Source organism: Salvelinus sp. IW2-2015, linkage group LG11 (genome assembly GCF_002910315.2).
Source record: "Salvelinus sp. IW2-2015 linkage group LG11, ASM291031v2, whole genome shotgun sequence".
In the NCBI taxonomy this organism is placed as follows: domain Eukaryota; kingdom Metazoa; phylum Chordata; class Actinopteri; order Salmoniformes; family Salmonidae; genus Salvelinus; species Salvelinus sp. IW2-2015.
This window is the reverse complement of record NC_036851.1, coordinates 24,880,831-24,899,625: the sequence shown is the minus strand read 5'-3', so window position 1 is coordinate 24,899,625 and position 18,795 is coordinate 24,880,831. Positions and strand designations below refer to the sequence as shown.

Sequence of the window (18,795 nt, the reverse complement as noted above, 5' to 3'; positions counted from 1 at the left end):
TATAAAACCCCTTTACAGAGTATTTTGTTTTGCTGGAGAATTCAGTGTTAGTGGTTTTCTCAGCCACGCTCAAGGTCCTAAACGTTATCATAACCGCCATCGATAAAAGACAATACTGTGCAGCCGTCTTCATCGACCTGGCCAAGGCTTTCGCCTCAATCACCGTATTCTTATCGGCAGACTCAACAGCCTTGGTTTCTCAAATGACTCTCGCCTGGTTCACCAACTACTTCTCAGACAGAGTTCAGTGTGTCAAATCGGAGGGCCTGTTGTCCAGACCTCTGGCAGTCTCTATGGGGGTGCTACAGGGTTCAGTTCTCGGGCCGATATATATATTTTTTCTTCTCTCAATACATCAATGATGTCAATCTTGCTGCTGGTGATTCTCTCTATGCAGACGACACCATTCTCTATACTTCTGGCCCTTCTTTGGACACTGTGTTAACAAATCTCCAGACGAGCTTCAATGCCATACAACACTCCTTCCGTGGCCTCCAACTGCTCTTAAATGCAACTAAAACTAAATGCATGCTTTTCAACCGATCGCTGCCCGCCCGTCTAACCTCACTACTCTGGACTCTTCTGAATATGTGGACAACTACAAATTCCTAGGTGTCTGGTTAAACTGTAAACTCCTTCCAGACTCACATTAAGCATCTCCAATCCAAAATTAAATCTAGAATTGGCTTCCTGTTTTGCAAAAAAGCCTCCTTCACTCATGCTGCCAAACATACCCTCGTAAAACTGACTATCCTACCGATCCTTGACTTCGGCGATGTCATTTACAAAATAGCCTCCAACACTCTACTCAGCAAATTGGATGCAGTCTATCACAGTGCCATCCGTTTCGTCACCAAAGCCCCATATACTACCCACCACTGCAACCTGTATGCTCTCGTTAGCTGGCCCTCGCTTCATATTTGTCGCCAAACTCACTGGCTCCAGGTCATCTATAAGTCCTTGCTCGGTAAAGCCCCACCTTATCTCAGCTCACTGGTCACCATAGCAGCACCCACCCGTAGCACGCCCTCCAGCAAGTATAATTCACTGGTCACCCCCAAAGCCAATACCTCCTTTGGCTGCCTTTCCTTCCAGTTCTCTGCTGCCAATGACTGGAACGAATTGCAAAATCACTGAAGCTGGAGACTCATATCTCCCTCACTAACTTTAAGCATCAGCTGTCAGAGCAGCTCACAGATCATTGCACCTGTGCACAGCCCATCTGTAAATAGCCCACCCAACTACCTCATCCCCATATTATTATTTTTTCTCTTTTGCACCCCAGTATCTCTACTTGCACATTCTTCTGCACATCTATCACTCCAGTGTTAATGCTAAATTGTAATTGTTTCGCCACTATGGTCTATTTATTGCCATAACTCCCTAATCTTACCTCATTTGCACACACTGTATATAGACTTTTCTATTGTGTTATTGACTGTATGTTTGTTTATTCAATGTGTAACTCTGTTGTTTTGTTGCACTTCTTTGCTTTATCTTGCCCAGGTCGCAGTTGTAAAGAACTTGTTCTCAACTGGCCTACCTGGTTAAATGAAGGTTAAATAAAAAAATGCTCCGGTTAGCAGAACACATTGCAGTTCATATGAGAATGTGAGTGCACCCAAAATGGATCACTCTCACAGATTAAGATTGCCTGCTTGTTAACATAAACACACTTCAGAAGCAGTAGGAAGTACATGAACATTTTATCATGATCGCATTATGCAGTGATGCTGACTATTGAGTCCATGATCATGTTATGAAGCGTCCTTAACTGTCACATCCGTTATGCTTAGAACGAGTACTGACAGAGAAAAGCAACCGGTTACACATCACCTAAGCCCTTGATGAAAGTTAGCTTTGCATAGAACATTTGCATACAATCATACTGGAAATGCTGCTACATTAACTTTTAATTCAAAAACTTTACGAATGTGACACTGCCTGTCCAAATCAGCGTTCTCTCTTCACTAGATTACAATTTTGCATACTAGCACTCAATGGACAAAAATTTGTTTGCTATTGTTAAATTAACCTTCCGACTTGGTCATAAACGCAGGAGGACAGATGTGAGTATCAAAGCAAGTTTTATCTGATTGATTTGAAGAGCCTTATTTTGAGACTTTGTATCCTATGTTGGAGCAACAATAATATTACATTTGTAAATTAGGAAAGCCACCTGTAGTCTGTACTTCAAAATACACACATTCAAGGTAAATATGAAAGTAGTTTAATTAGGTAAGGAGCTATTTAGTTTTTTCCCCCATGCACAGGTTGACCTTACTATGGAGTTGACCATGTGCTGCTGTAGAAATATAGAATGGCCGTTCCCATTCAAGTCAATGATGGCATAATGGGTGGACTGGCGAGTGTACCTATAGGTGCAAACCTAGGTTGAAGATAACATATCTTCAACCTAGGAGCAGAGCAGGAAGTGTACCCATCCAATATGTGCTGTGACTTGTTGATTTCAACTCAACTGACATAAAACCAAAAATACATTCCATTGCATGAGCCACATCAGTAAACATCTTTTGAGTGAATTTTCTACATTAGCATGAACAATTATTGCACCACAATACCAGGCAGCCTTTGCGAGTGTACCCATGAGTTTACCAGTCAAATTGCTAGGGTTAGGGGTTCCAAGCCTGTTTGATTATATTTATGTGTGTGCTGCTGTAGCAGCAACCAATGACTAATTTGCTACAACTGCTTCAGCAAGGAGCAACAAAGTTATCACATTGTTAAAGGTCCAGTGCAGATATTTTTTTCTCTCGTATCATTTCTGGGTAACAATTAAGTACCTTACTGTGATTGTTTTTAAATTAAAAATAAACAAAATGCTTCTTAGCAAAGCCAGTTTTCAAGCAAGAATATTGCTAGGACCAGCTGGGAGTGGTCTGAGTGCAGAGGGGGAAGGTGAAAACTAAACTCAGCAAAAAAAGAAACGTCACTTTTTCAGGACCCTGTCTTTCAAAGATAATTTGCAAAAATCCACAGATCTTCATTGTAAAGGGTTTAAACACTGTTTCCGATGCTTGTTCAATGAACCACATGTGGAATGGTCATTAAGACAGTAGGCAGTTAAAGGTCACAGTTATAAAACCGTAGGACACTAAAGAGGCCTTTCTACTGACTCTGAAAACACAAAAAGAAAGATACCCAGGGTCCCTGCTCATCTGCGTGTACGTGCCTTAGGCATGCTGCAAGGAGGCATGAGAACTGCAGATGTGGCCAGGGCAATACATTGCAATGTCCGTACAGTGAGACGCCTAAGACGGCGCTACAGGGAGACAGGGCGGACAGCTGATCGTACTTGCAGTGGCAGACCACGTGTAACAACACCTGCACAGGATCGGTACATCCAAACATCACACCTGCGGGACAGGTACAGGACAGGTACAAAAGCATTGTATTAACTTCTCACGAGTCAGCAACCCTGATCCGGTAGCACCCCCCAACTCACCCCACTGATTAGCACAGCTAGCATAGCGTCACAAGTAACTTGTAGCATCTAAATATCATTAAATCACAAGTCCAAGACACCAGATGAAAGATACAGGTCTTGTGAATAAAGCCACCATTTCAGATTTTTAAAATGTTTTACAGGGAAGACAGAATATGTAAATCTATTAGCTAACCACGTTAGCGGAGGACACGATATTTTTACCAGGCAGATTCGGCTAGGCGCCCACGTCCAGTTCACATGCACAACAGATATGATATAAAATCGTAAATTGGGTCTTACTATGGCTGATCTTTCATCAGAATGTTGATCAAAGTGTCCTTTGCAAGATGAGTCGTTGGTTTCCGTTCAGAAATGTTCCTTTCTCACTCCAAGCACAGGTACCGGTCGAGTGGCACGTATTCTCAAACGATACTAAAATCTAACAACTGAACACCGCAAAACTCCCAAAAAAATCAAATAATCTGATTAAACTATATTGAAAAAACATACATACGATGATCTGGTCACATGTATCAAACAAACTTCGACACGGAGATAATAATGGCCGCACAACACAAGAAAAACGTAGCTCAAATTCCATCCAATCGAGAACCGGAAGTTGTCGGTCATGCCAAAGATTTTGCTCTCATTTCACGTCAGTCCCAGATAGACAAGAAATTTTTCCTCTGACGTCCTCTAGACACCCAGAGGAAGGCCAGTGAGTTGTGTTTCGGGTCATAGGAGGCATGACCATATATAGGCAGAGCTTTGAAGCCAGCACAAAACATCTTGATTTTATGTTCTTGGTCATGGAAAGTGCTGTGAAATGACTTCTGAATCACTCAGAGACAAAATTGAAACGGTTTTAGAAACTGGAGATTGTTTTCTTTCCAACGGTATTATTTATATGCATATAGTAAGAGCAATAATTGAATAAGAGGCAGTTTAATCTGTAGAGCAAATTATGCTAATGCGAAAATAGCACCCCCTGTATTCTCAAGAGGTTAAACAGTTACCATATTTTTTACATTTTAATCATTCGGCAGACTCTTGTATACAGAGCAACTTACAGGAGCAATTAGGGTTAAGTGCCTTGCTCAAAGGCACATTGACAGATTTTTTTCGCCTAGTCTGCCCGGGGATTCGAACCAGTGACCTTTCGGTGACCTGCCCAACACTCTTAACCACTAGGCTAACTACTGCCAAGAAAATCATGTTTGTTTCTGCACTGGGCCTTTAAGAGTCCAAGTTACTGCAGAAATTGACTCAACCATAATGCCTGGCAATTCTGTCTGTCAGCTGTTCGTTCCACCCATTTTTACTTTTGTTCCCTAACCATTATGAAGGTTATCTTATTTTCATGACTGTCTTCATCATAACCATCTGTTACATGATTATACGGTCATTGTGGCAGTGTCCTATAACCTGCTGCTGGGTACTCTGAATCACTTTTGTGAGTTGTCAGTGAGTGGCTTTGAGTTCTACGCTGTGCGTTGTGATCTAGCTGTGTGTGCTGACTGAGCTGTGCTATGCTGTGCAGCGCTTCTAAACCGATGACGTTATGCCTCAGCTTAAAGCCGCAGTGACCCACTGTCTGCACGGGGAGAGCGAGGGGGAGGGGAAGGCTGGCTGGTCAGAGGGCGGATGGAGGGCGAGCAATAGTACGGAGGGTGGGTGTAAATGGTCGTCTGTCACACGATTAATGCAACTTGGCTGAGGATTCAGCCTGTTTCCCTGGGCTAGTGTACAGCCTGGCTCTCAAAGGGAGAGAACAAGAATTTAGGCTAATTCAAATGTGTTGTGCCAATAACCTCTGACAGTCTAGTTTTCTGTGCGTGTGTAAATATGACATTGATTTTGCTTCTAGATGTTAGCGTGCATCATCTAGGTCTAGCTGTCATCAGTGTCCAATGTTCAGTTTGAGCCGTTTTCTTTTCTCAAGGAAAACTCTGTCGTTGCTTACTGGTATCTTCCCTGTTCCTCTCTGTGCTTACTGATTTTCCCCCACCCCTCCCAGTGAAACAGAAAATGCCAGCAATATTGTGACCTTGGTCTTGTTCAGTCTATGGGTACAGAGTAGATGGATAAACTATAAAGATCAATATGTTTTTTTTCTCTAGCCTCACAAAACCCTGTGTTCTCCATCTCACTGACAGAGCCCATTTATCTATGCCAGCAGCCCAGCTCTGCTGTGTGTGACCCTGCACAGCCCTGCTGTGTATGTGTGAAGAACACTACTCTGTTTAAATGACCCAAATGTCCTTCCCTCAGTTCTCCATTAGGGCAGTGTCTGGAGGTGTGATGTATAGTTACAGTACAGGCTCCTGTCCCTTCCCATCACCCAGATCTATCAGATGAATGGATAAGCAATATTCCTGAGCTCCATTCAACCCATTTGAATGCTATTGAAGCCATCCCCATAATGCAGAAGAGTGACCTGTGCAAGGGGTTGTTTTACAGACCAGACCGGGCCTACCTCGGCTATTGAACAGGAGATCTCTGGGTGTTCGGCATCCAATAGTCACTGTTGCACTACTTAACCAACAGTTATTTCTAACTGTACTGAGATTTGGTCTCCGTGACTAGATAGAGGATGCGAGGGGGACAGAGGGAGTGTGTAATGAAAGCAGCGCTTATGTAATGAGCAAGAGAGAGTAAGGTGTGTATGTGTAATGAGATGGAGTGTGTATTCAGCGAGGTGTGTGAGGGTAGCGAGATAGTTTGCATTATGAGAGGTAGGTAGTTTATGTAACAAGCATGTGAGTGGTAGTTCAGAAGACAATGAGGGAGGGTGTTGTGTAATATAGGCTTGGGTGGTATATACCTTCATACCAATCTTGTGCCATACCAGGATACCCCACTCCGCCTTTGTAATCCAAAGGTTAGCAATGCTAACAAGTACATGTAAAACCCCAGAGAGCATGCTAATTAAATGCTAAAAAGCAAGGCTTTTTGATCCAGGAGAGGATTCTCTGCTGTCATGTGAAGCTTGATTGTTGGAAGAAGCTAAACTTAGCTAGATGGCTAACTAGCTACTAAATTAGCAAACCAAATGCACCACTACAGAGAATTTAGCACATTTTTACATGGTTAACTTAATAGTTAAGATATCTAGCTGGCGAACATTTGGTTGTGAATTCCATACTGTAACTAGATCACCTGGTGCGTGCTGAATAAAAGTGACTCACTCACAAGGCTCTGGTCTCTAGTCATTGTGTCCTTGTAAACAAACACCTCACGACTGAGAACTACCGGTAAGTGTCGTGATGAAAAATTGTGATGGGTGAAATGAAGAACGCAGTCCTTATCTCCTAACGTGTATTGCAGAAGTTGACTTAAGATATTTACTTGAAGTAGCTACAAATATTCAAATTTATTTAAAAAACTGTATTGAAAAACCATCCTGTGGCTATTTCCAAATACCCCGGTATACTACCCAAGCTTAGTTGAATTGTGACTGGCAGGAAGGGATGGGTGTTTGAAATAATTTTACTATTCAAATAGTATCAGGACTTTGTCAGATATTCTAAACTTTATTTTAATGTTTTTACCTGAGCACTACTGCGCGAAGGGGAGGCTTGTGCACTATTGCTACAGCTGCGGAGGGTATTGGTCGGTGTGTGTAGCGAGCAGACTGAGGGAGAGAGAGACTCTCTAAGGGAACTTGGCTACAGCAAAACTAGAAAACTTGTAGACACCACAATGTTGTTTATCATCCCATATAACCATGCCTGTCTTGAGTGGAGTAGCCTAGAGAAGCTAGCTAGCTAGGCTAATTGAGGGCACATGCTCTGCTTTCTTCCCAATGCCATTCAGATCAAACAGCCTACCTGTTGGGTTGCTCATTGTAGCCTAGTCCTCATTTTGCTAACTTTTAATTCTATAATTGTATTCCATCGTGAATTGCATTAGTGAACTCTCACTCCACTTTCTACAGATTGAACCTCTCTTCCGCTTTGATTTGCCAACATAAAAAACGAGCTACACACGTGAAGGATACCGTTCTTTTTATGGGTCACGCGGTGCTCGTCATAACTACACTGAAAAGTTAATTTAATAAAACAAATTTTAAATGTCATGCTATACCCTTATGTAACACATCTTTCACTAAAATTAATACTCCTACAAGTATTTGAATACTAACATCCGTTCGGATATTCAAATAACCGTGCACATCCCAACTGGCAGGCAGACTGCAGAGCTCTGTCTCACCTTTAACTGGGTGAACTTCAGCACATCAGGATCTCAACCTGTTGTCTGGTTCTCGTGTTCATTTAGGGGACAGTATGCTGTCACTACCTCAGTCGCAGTCCAACCACAGTGCTTGGAATTAATGTGAATGAAGACAATTGACAGTGTTTTGCGCTGGCAGTTGGCTATACAGCAGATTAGTCATTTTCAGCCAGGTACTTTTTCTACTTTTCAGTTCGCTAGTCTGAGAAAAGTATGCTGAGCCCTCTTCCGCTAGAATGAACGATATGCATCTCCGAGCGATGAACGTGGTACCATCAGACGTTTGGAAATTGTTCCCAAGTATGAACCAGACTTGTGGAGGTCTACAATTTTTTTTCTGAGGTCTTGGATGATTTCTTTTGATTTTCCCATGATGTCAAGTAAAGAGGCACTGAGTTTGAAGGTATGCCTTGAAATACATCCACAGGTACACCTCCAAATGACTCAAATTATGTCAATTAGCCTATCTGAAGCTTCTAAATCATTTTCTGGAATTTTCCAAGCTGTTTAAAGGCACAGTCAACTAGAGGTCGACCGATTATGATTTTTCAACGCCGATACCGATTATTGGAGGACCAAAAAAAGCTGATACCGATTAATCGGCAATTTTTTAAATGTATTTAATTAATTTGTAATAATGACAATTACAACAATACTGAATGAACACTTATTTTAACTTAATATAATACATAAATAAAATCTATTTAGCCTCAAATAAATAATGAAACAATTTGGTTTGAGAAGAAAGTACAAGTGCAATATGTGCCATGTAAGAAAGCTAACGTTTAAGTTCCTTGCTCAGAACATGAGAACATATGAAAGCTGGTGGTTCCTTTTTAACAAGAGTCTTCAATATTCCCAGGTAAGAAGTTTTAGGTTGTAGTTATTATAGGACTATTTCTGTCTATACCATTTGTATTTCATATACCTTTTGACTATTGGATGTTCTTATAGGCACTTTATTATTGCCAGTGTAACAGTATCGCTTCCGTCCCTCTCCTCGCTCCTACCTGGGCTCGAACCAGAAACACATCGACAACAGCCACCCTCGAAGCAGCGTTATCCATGCAGAGCAAGGGAAACAACTACTCCAAGTGTCAGAGCGAGTGACGTTTGAAACGCTATAGTTTAAACAGGGTGCTCAGGAGTGCTCATGTTAGCCTGTCGTTTTGACACTACTAGCTACCCCCACGGCTCTAAATCTGACCGTCACTAATCTTTCTCTCCCCTTTTCTCTCTAGATCTTGAATGAGTAAAGAGGATTCTAAAGCACAGCTATGCAGACGATCAAATGTGTTGTGGTGGGGGATGGAGCTGTGGGTAAAACCTGTCTGCTCATCTCCTACACCACAAACAAGTTCCCCTCTGAATACGTACCCACGGTAAGTACTTTATGCACACTTTCTCTCTCACTTACTCTCCTCTACTTTCCCCAACCCCCCCCCCCCCCCCCCCCTGCTCTCTCTACCCTTCCCCTCTCTCTGTTGCAGGTGTTTGACAACTATGCTGTAACTGTAATGATAGGAGGGGAGCCCTACACCCTGGGGTTGTTTGACACTGCAGGTAAAGTATGCTCCTCTTCAATGCCCTGTCTCATTGTGTGTGTCCTACTGATGGCTAAGGGTAGCTAGGTTCACTAAGCTGTAGTAAAGGGACTGGTATTGTTATAGAAACAGCCTCCCATCAGCTGCATTCTACACGTGTGTGTCGTTGCTATTTTAGACTGGGGTTTGTCTTGGTTTCTATACAGTGGAGAGGTTTGACTCTGCCTCAGTCTGCTCAGAGACACACCCTGCCTTCTCTGGACAGCCTGAATACTGACGCTAAAGTCCCTTTGTGTGTGTCGGTGTGTGCATCGACGTGCTTGTGTGTTTTAGAGTGTACCTAACAAAAGTTTGAACGCATGTTGCGTTCCAGGTGTGTGTAACGTTTGTTTTCTCTCCAGGTCAGGAGGACTATGACAGGTTACGGCCTCTGAGTTACCCCCAGACAGACGTCTTCCTCGTCTGTTTCTCCGTCGTATCCCCCTCTTCCTTCGAAAACGTAAAAGAAAAGGTGGGTTCCCTCTTCTTCCCATATCCTCCTTCTGCCTCTCTTCTAGTCTCTCCTCCCCATATCACTCACACACTCTAACCTGTGTGTGTGTGTGTTCCAGTGGGTTCCAGAGATAACCCATCACTGTCCAAAGACCCCGTTCCTGTTGGTGGGGACTCAGATAGATCTGCGAGACGACCCGTCCACCATAGAGAAGCTGGCCAAGAACAAGCAGAAGCCCATCACTCCTGAGACGGCAGAGAAACTGGCCAGAGACCTCAAGGCTGTCAAATACGTTGAGTGCTCAGCTCTCACGCAGGTAAGACCAGACACTCGCAAACAAATCCACACACACAATCCCCACACAGACACGCGTACGCAACATGCCCCAGCCTAGCACATTCAAGTCACTTCCACATATGTACACACACACTACCGTTCAAAAGTTTGGGGTCACTTAGAAATGTCCTTGTTTTTGAAAGAAAAGCTATTTTTTTTGGTCCATTAAAATAATATCAAGTACACATTGTTAATGTTGTAAATTACTATTGTAGCTGGAAACAGCAGATTTTTTTTATTGGAATATCTGCATAGGCGTACAGAGGCCCATTATCAGCAACCACCACTCCTGTGTTCCAATGGCATGTTGTGTTAGCTAATCCAAGTTTATCATTTTAAAAGGCTAGAGCCCGTTTGCGCTGTTCTGTGAAGGGAGTAGTACACAGCGTTGTACGAGATCTTCAGTTTCTTGGCTATTTCTCGCATGGAATAGCCTTAATTTCTCAAAACAAGAATAGACTGACAAGTTTCAGAAGAAAGTACTTTGGCCATTTTGAGCCTGTAATCGAACCCACAAATGCTGATGCTCCAGATACTCAACTAGCCTAAAGAAAGTCAGTTTTATTGCTTCTTTAAACAGCACAAGTTTTCAGCTGTGCTAACATAATTGCAAAAGGGTTTTCTAATGATCAATTAGCCTTTTTAAAATGATAAACTTGGATTAGCTAACACAACGTGCCATTGGAACACAGGAGTGTTGGTTGCTGATAATGGGCCTCTGTACGCTTATGTAGATATTCCATTAAAAGTTTGCCGTTTCCAGCTGCAATAGCCATTTACAACATTAACAATGTCTGCACTGTTATTGATCAATTTGATATTTTAATGGTCAAAAGTTGCTTTTCTTTCAAGAACAAGTACATTTCTCAGTGACCCCAAACTTTTGAACGGTCGTGTACAGTTGAAGTCGGAAGTTTACATACACGTAGGTTGGAGTCATTAAAACTCGTTTTTCAACCACTCCACAAATTTCTTGTTAACAAACTATAGTTTTGGCAAGTCGGTTAGGACATCTACCTTGTGCAAGACACAAGTAATTTTTCCAACTATTTGTTAGACAGATTATTTCACTTTTAATTCACTATCACAATTCCAGTGGGTCAGAAAATTCCAGAAAATGGTGTCATGGCTTTAGAAGCTTCTGATAGGCTAATTGACATAATTTGAGTCAATTGGAGGTGTACCTGTGGATATATTTCAAGGCCTACCTTCAAACTCAGTGCCTCTTTGCTTGACATCATGGGAAAATCAAAAGAAATCAGCCAACACCTCAGAAAATAAATTGTAGACCTCCACAAGTCTGATTCATCCTTGGGAGCAATTTCCAAACGCCTGAAGGTACCACGTTCATCTGTACAAACAATAGTACATAAGTATAAACACCATGGGACCAAGCAGCCGTCATACAACTCAGGAAGGAGACGCGTTCTGTCTCCTAGAGAAGTGCATATCAATCCCAGGACAACAGCAAACGACCTTGTGGAGATGCTGGAGGAAACCGGTACAAAAGTATCAATATCCACAGTAAAACGAGTCCTATATCGACATAACCTGAAAGGCCGCTCAGCAAGGAAGAAGCCACTGCTCCAAAACCGCCATTAAAAAAAGCCAGACTACGGTTTGCAACTGCCACATGGTGACAAAGATTGTACTTTTTGGAGAAATGTCCTCTGGTCGGATGATACAAAAATAGAGCTCTTTGGCCAAAATGACAATTGTCATGTTTTGAGGAGAAAGGGGGAGGCTTGCAAGCCAAAGAACACCATCCCAACCGTGAAGCGCGGGGGTGGCAGCATCATGGTGTGGGGGTGTTTTGCTGCAGGTTTGACTGGTGCCCTTCACAAAATAGATGGCATCATGAGGAAGGACAATTTATCAAGACATCAGTCAAGAAGTTAAAGCTTGGTCGCAAATGGGTCTTCCAAATGGACAATGACCAGTCAAGGTATTGGAGTGGCCATCACAAAGCCATGACCTCAATCCTATAGAAAATTTGTGGGCAGAACTGAAAAAGCGTGTGCGCGCAAGGAGGCCTACAAACCTGACTCAGTTACACCAGCTCTGTCAGGAGGAATGGGCCAAAATTCACCCAACTTATTGTGGGAAGGTTGTGGAAGGCTACCTGAAACATTTGACCCAAGTTAAACTATTTTTAAAAGGCAATGCTACCAAATACTAATTGAGTGTATGTAAACTTCTGACCCACTGGGAATGTGATGAAAGAAATAAAGGCTGAAATAAATCATTCTCTCTACTATTATTCTGACATTTCACATTCTTAAAATTAACTGGTGTTCCTAACTGACCTAAGACACTGACTTTTTACTAGGATTAAATGTCAGGAATTGTGAAACACCTTAGGCAAAAACATTTCAACTCAGTTTATGTAAACTACCGACTTCAATTGTATACACACGCAAAAAAACATCGTCTACACCGAGGTAAGACAGCCTGAGACACTCCCACACATCTTCACTCAATCTTGAAATTACACAGGCCATCTGCAGGTAAGTGTTCTCTCTGCTCAGCTGAATAGATGCTCTATATCATCTGTCACTGCTCAAAGAAACAAGAAAGTGGAGTAGACTGCATGCTCTGGTCTGTGTATTCATCTGATACGTTGTGTTTGATCTACCCAGACCTTTTATGGCACAAGTGGTACTAGTACCCTGGAACCACATGGTCTCTGGTTCAAGTCCCACTCTGGCTGTTCCCTTTGAATCGCTACAGTAGTAGAAACAGTGGTGAAATCGGTCAATATGCATATTGTTTTACGATAAGTATAGGTAGATGTATATTGCCTAGCCCTACTCTAAAGTGTTTAGCAGCTGCTGTTTGCAGTCTATCAGTTGTTGGCCTCATTCAGGAAGGCGCAGTATTTTTAGTTGCAGATAAAAAGTTGGTCTGATGAAGTTGTTTGTAGGTGTTGATTTGTTTTTTTACCAGCTTGTGGTGCAGGGGTGTGCTTGAGCTGCACCAATGACACACATAACTCTTGGTAGTCAAACAAAGCGTATTGGCAAACAGTCTGTTATATTAACAGGCTGTCCTTTAGATGGAAAAATATTGTCCTCATTATCACCCTATTGCGCTTATCAGAGATGTCCATTTCTATGCTGCAAAGAGGAGTATAGCTATCACCACCATCTCATACGGCCATCTTGTGTCTGATGGTGTTACTCGGTGGGAGTTGGGCTGTACTGTGGAAACAATGGGTCCCAGTGGATGTGAGCTGTGGCCCAGTTTAGTGTTAGGTCCCTGCTCCCTCCCCATCTTGTCTGTCTCTCCTACACTGGCCTGGCGTATTGCCGCCTTCCTTCCTCTCTCTAGACCAGCTTCCACTGGCGTAACAGATGCTGATGCAATATCCTGTTTCCTGTGTGACTGACTGGCTCCCCAGTAGGCAGAACAGAAGTTGCCCCTAACCATTGGACCTGGGTCAGATGTTTTATCCACATGATGGTGAAGGTTGTAACGGGGAGTATAGGGTAATCTGATCCTAGATCTGTTGGTCACGGAAACTTCTATCTCAAGCTCATCCTCTCCTATTTCGCAGGGCGGTATCTCTAGAGGCTTCCTCATCTCCTCTACCAACTTTGTTTTACAGTAGATCCATCTTCTAGTCCTCGCTCTAGTCTCCTAATGCTCTGTCCTTACATTTTCTACACAATGTTGCCTGCACTCTTTCTCCTATCCTCACTCGCCCTCATCTGTATTTTGCCATTTCAATTTCTTCTTGCCTCTACTGCTATCTCTCCTCCACTGCCTCTTCCGCTCTCCTCTTTTCTTGTCTTCTCTGCTCATCTCCCCTCTTTCTCTGTTTGCTGTGCTAACTGTGCTGTCATTTTCTCCCTTCTCCTTTGTCGTTATAGCGAGGGCTGAAGAATGTATTTGATGAAGCTATCCTAGCCGCCCTAGAGCCACCAGAGACGCAAAGAAAGAGGAAGTGCTGTATATTCTAAAGTCCGTTCCTCTCTCTCCAATTGTTTGCTGCTTACTTTTAGTTTAAACCTGTCGTTGTTTTACCCAACCAACCCAGAACCTCTTAAAGCAATCCCCTGTATCCTCCCCCTTTACGACAGTGCTACTTTCTATTGTGTCCCATTGCTCTTCCTTCCCTTCTCTTTTTGTTTATTTGTCCTCATGGGCCTTACTGTGCCTGAAGGACTGTTTTGGTTTGGTTAATCCCATCACTTATCCTCCCTGGGCGAATCTCAAATGACATCCTGTTACGATAGAGTGGACAAAGTAGTGTACTTTGGGAGTTTGGATGTGATTTGAGACACAGCCCATGTCTCTCTTCTCTTTTGGTTAGTGTTGCTCCTCCTCCCCATGCTGTATTATTTGGAGAGTCCAGAGTTAAGGGAGTGTCTTATTTTCTTGGCTCTACAGCATTGTGATTTAAGCACCAATTCTACGAGCCTCTATGATTCCTAATGTTCATGTGTTTTTTGTACTACTGCTGATGTATGACAAGCCTGCGGTCTGACCATTTACATTTAGGGCTGTGACAGAGCAACATAGAGAGTTTGGCCATCATGGTTTCAACCAAGAAGCATTACAACAATGCTCTTTGATATCACGGCAGCCATGTTGGAATCTTTTGGGTAGTACTGACTCATGGCAGACCATGGATTTAAAAACTTTTAAAACCAAACTTGCAAAGGCAACCATTTAGAGCTAGAACCCAAATAGTAGGGGTGTAACGGTACATGTATTCATACCTAACTGTTTGGCATGGTAACCTCGGTTCGCTCCGCACTGTGAACCCGAATTAATACATAAGGTATATTTACAAAATAAAACACTAGGCCTATAGGCTATGTCTATGCTACGTTGAAGGCATATGCCTCTTCAGGGCATCTGGTAGGAGCGTTGGGCCAGTAACCGAAAGGTTGCTGGATCTAATCCTCGAGCTGACAAGGTAAAAATCTGTTCTGCCCCTGAGCAAGGCAGTTAACCCATTGTTCCCTGGGCGCAGAAGACTTGGATGTCGATTTAATCAGAGGTGCGGAGGGCTGTCTCAGGTTAAATGCGGAAGATGCGTTGTTGTACAACTGACTAGGTATCTCCATTTTCCTTAAGTGAATCTGAGCTGAAAAAACATTTCAGTCTTCCATTAAATCAACTAAAGCTGATGCACGTGTTGTAATCCAAATTTTAATCATAATTGGCACATTTCAAACGTTCCTTTTGTGAGGCACAGCCGGGAACTAATTGGGTACGATGAGCACCCACTTCTCCCACATGGTGACCTCTGATGTCACCTACTATGGAAATGGCCTCTAACCGCAGTTAAAAGCATTTTTTATAAAAGGCAATCTATTAATGTGGTTTTTGACCTTCATAATCTGTTTACAAGCATGATAGCTGTACGTTTAGTTCATGGTTGACACAGCTTATTAGCCATAAGCCAATCGGCGTTTCTCAATGAGTTCAAATCACATGTATTTACGACTTCACAACGGGTAAATTCCTACCTCCTACAAATGCAGCATTAGTGGAAATGTGAAACGCCCAACAAAAAAATCCATACAAGATTGTATTGGTCACATACTTGTGTATAGCAGATGTTATTGTGGGTGTAGTGAAATGCTTGTCTTTCTAGCGCCGACAGTGCAGTAATATCTAACAAGTTAAATCTAACAATCTCACAACATATACCCAATACACACAAATCTAAGTTAAGTTGAAATTGAATTAAGAATATATAAATGTATGGATGAGCAATGTCCAGTCACAACAAATAATGGAACATTGTGATTGCTGAACGCTGTGAATGGCATTTCATTTTTCCGTTGTACCCCAAAAACCACACTATGTACCGAACTATGGGTTTAATGAACCGTTACACCCCTACCAAATAGTCATCCTGAATGGAATCCTCCAAGGCAGCACCATGGCGTCCAGCTGTAACTGGCCAAACTTTCTCTATGTACCACTCTGTAATGTGCCATTTGCTGCAGTTCATATCTAGCCGTCTTGGGAGTAAAAATAAATAAAAAGCTAATATAATCGTGTGAAATTATTTGTGACATGAATTAATAAAGGACAACTGAAATTGCTATCCCTTTTTCTCCGCCTGTCTTTTCCTCTATCTATGGGGACATCTGGATAGCAGCTCAATAGTGCTACGTCGTATTGCTATATAGCCTCCTAGACCAATTTTGAATAGATTGTTCCATATATATAGAGCCTGGTCTCTGGGTAAAACATGTCTTGCCATAGTTTGTTTCTACAGAGTTCCTTGAGTTTCCTTAAACAGAGGGATACAGGGGCTTCCTGCTCTGCTGAAAGAGCTGTGTTGTACCACTCTCCCGTTACAGGACATGGCTTGAGGCCATCCTTCCTATCCTAAGCTGCTCTACCAACGAACAGTGAGCGCAGAAACATGCTGCTCCAACTAATTACATGTTAATCAGCAAAAGCCAAGGGAAGTTCCAGCTAACAGTAGGCTCTTTAGTGATCTGGTGAAACTGTTTGAGTGGTTTGGTGTGGTTGTTTAAATTGACTTCCCTTCCCACTGTGTGTGTATGTGTGAGATGCGGAATGTGTCTCTTTGAGCCCATGTTCTCTCGTACCTCCACTTTCTTGTTTGCCCAGCCTTTGTTTTGAACGCTCCTCACTTTGATATGAATGAATTCAGGTTGATCATATCCCCAACTGCTCTTGACTTCATTTTCACCTCTGTGAAGATGAAGTATCCTGGGTTTTCATTTCTGCCAATGCTATGTATTGTTTGCACTTGATCATTTAACCCTTTGTTGTTTTTTTGTTTAATGCCTTTCTGTAGTCATGCTATTGTGTTTCCCTTTCATGTGTGTGTCTGTGTTACCCCTTCATTGATCATTACATTTTTTAGTTTAGTGATTTAGCAGACGCTCTTATCCAGCGGACGCTCTCATGGGTTGTGTGTGTGTATGCTGCCCCTTCATTGAGCCTGTGTGTTTGTTTTGTATCCACAGAAAGGCCTAAAGAATGTGTTTGATGAGGCGATACTGGCTGCGCTGGAGCCTCCCGAGCCCAAGAAGAAACGCAAATGTGTGCTGCTATGAGTGACCCCACCCCTCACACACATGTACACACACCGTCCCACTTCACACACACCCTCCCCTCACCCGCCCATCCCATCCCTTGCTCTGCTAAGGCTGATTGACAGCCATTTACTCTGAAGCGAAGTATAGAAACAAACAACGAGTTTCCGATTAGACTGCAATAAACCAGCGGGCCGACGGATGGAGAGACAGAAGTGAACCTAACCCAGCTTGTAACCGTGACTATCATGGCCACACTCCCATTCCAGTTAGAACAGTAAGTACGAGCCTTTAGATGTGTGACAGAGAGACAGCCCAGTCCTGCGTAATCAGTGCCTCTCAGTAGGCTAAAGTGGCTTCTTCTCTTCATCTACACCGATCTAGCAGTAAAGTTAGTGAAAGCAATATGATGGATGCCCACTGAACATTGACTTTAAACATCAGGGAAGGAGACAAGGAGAGGCAGTAACTATAGACTATTGATTCAGCCCTGCACTCAAGGGAAGGCCAAGACCATGTCCCTTTTTACTATCCAAGGGGTTTGACCCATGCCGGCAACACACAGGTGACATAGCCTCTCATAAAAGTGTCATCGCTCATTGGTGATTTAGGAAATCAGGCTAAACTAAACTTTGACTTTTAAACAGTCTTTGACAGCTTGCCCTGTCAGTGATGTCGATTGGCTCTTAGTCATCCATCTTTCTTGCAGCAGTTAGCCGTTCTGAAAGACCTATGCTCCACCCCCAAAATGAAATGGCTGCCTAAGTGACAGCTAGTCACGCTGCTGCATTAAGCCCCACCCCTCTTGATGAGCACGTCAAGTGCCCAATCCTGCTGCTCCACCTCCAAAACCACCTGAAGAAGTGCTGAGAGTAGCCATTTTTCTTGTTTTCTTTGCCAACGTCTCCCCTCCACATGACAGAACAGAAGTCTGATCATAGAAACTTCTATCTCAAATCTGCCTCTACCCCCGGGGCACCTTTGTAGATCTTAATGAACTCAATAGGGAAACATTTTATTACCATATTGCTTATACCTATCCAATCCTTTCAGAACTGTACTGTAGGACTGTACTGTAGGGGAAGAGGCTAGGTGTAAATTAGGGCCTGGCATTACTAAAGATCTAAACTAAAGGCATCCCGTAGCAATGGGTCTTGATGCAGGAATTGGCTTTTTGAAGCAGGGAACATAAACAGTGTTAGCAGAACAAGTGGTGTGTGCTTAATGTGTTGCTAAGGTCCAACATTGTCAAAACGGTATGGTAACCATAGAATTAGAATTGGTAGAGCTGACATTCCCTGTTCAAAGCAATGTTCTATAGTAGGTACACCTGCGGCCATATTTTATGACCTATTTGGATTGTTAATTAATTGATGCTTATTGCATCAGAATTCTGTGCCACATCAGAATTCTGTTACTTTCTCAGTGTTTCATACTGTCATGCTGCAATGACAATGCTGTGGTGCTGCCAGGCTACTGTATGTGTACCTCAAAAAAAATCTGGTCTGAGGGATTTGTCTGTTCTATTACTTTTAATTCTATGGTGTTAACGTTGTCGAAATGTTGTTTAACCTGGTGGTGATGCATGTAGATGAGCCCCTGGTCTCTGAGATGATTGGTTAACAGATTTAATAATGTAAGCTGGCACATGTCGATATAGGCTCCAGATATTTTTACCAAAATCTTTTTTTTCTTTTCAGTTGTGCG

The 18,795-nt window shown here is 42.7% G+C and overlaps 1 protein-coding gene across 2 annotated transcripts in view; it reads left to right on the top strand.

Moving 5' to 3' along the window:
- The window catches only part of cdc42 (cell division cycle 42), a 31,771-nt gene extending 14,133 nt beyond the window's left edge, over positions 1-17,638 (top strand). Inside the window, exons 2-6 of one of the 2 annotated variants that reach the window (XM_023996506.2) lie at positions 8,923-9,063; positions 9,172-9,244; positions 9,627-9,736; positions 9,837-10,034; positions 17,020-17,638. In XM_023996506.2, coding sequence (XP_023852274.1) covers positions 8,959-9,063; positions 9,172-9,244; positions 9,627-9,736; positions 9,837-10,034; positions 17,020-17,109 — 576 coding nt within the window. In that variant the 5' untranslated portion in view covers positions 8,923-8,958 and the 3' untranslated portion in view covers positions 17,110-17,638. Of the gene's footprint in view, positions 1-8,922; positions 9,064-9,171; positions 9,245-9,626; positions 9,737-9,836; positions 10,035-13,926; positions 14,639-17,019 lie in introns of those variants that run through there. The other variant, XM_023996507.2, reaches the window with a different exon arrangement.
- Positions 17,639-18,795: the final 1,157 nt, after the last annotated feature.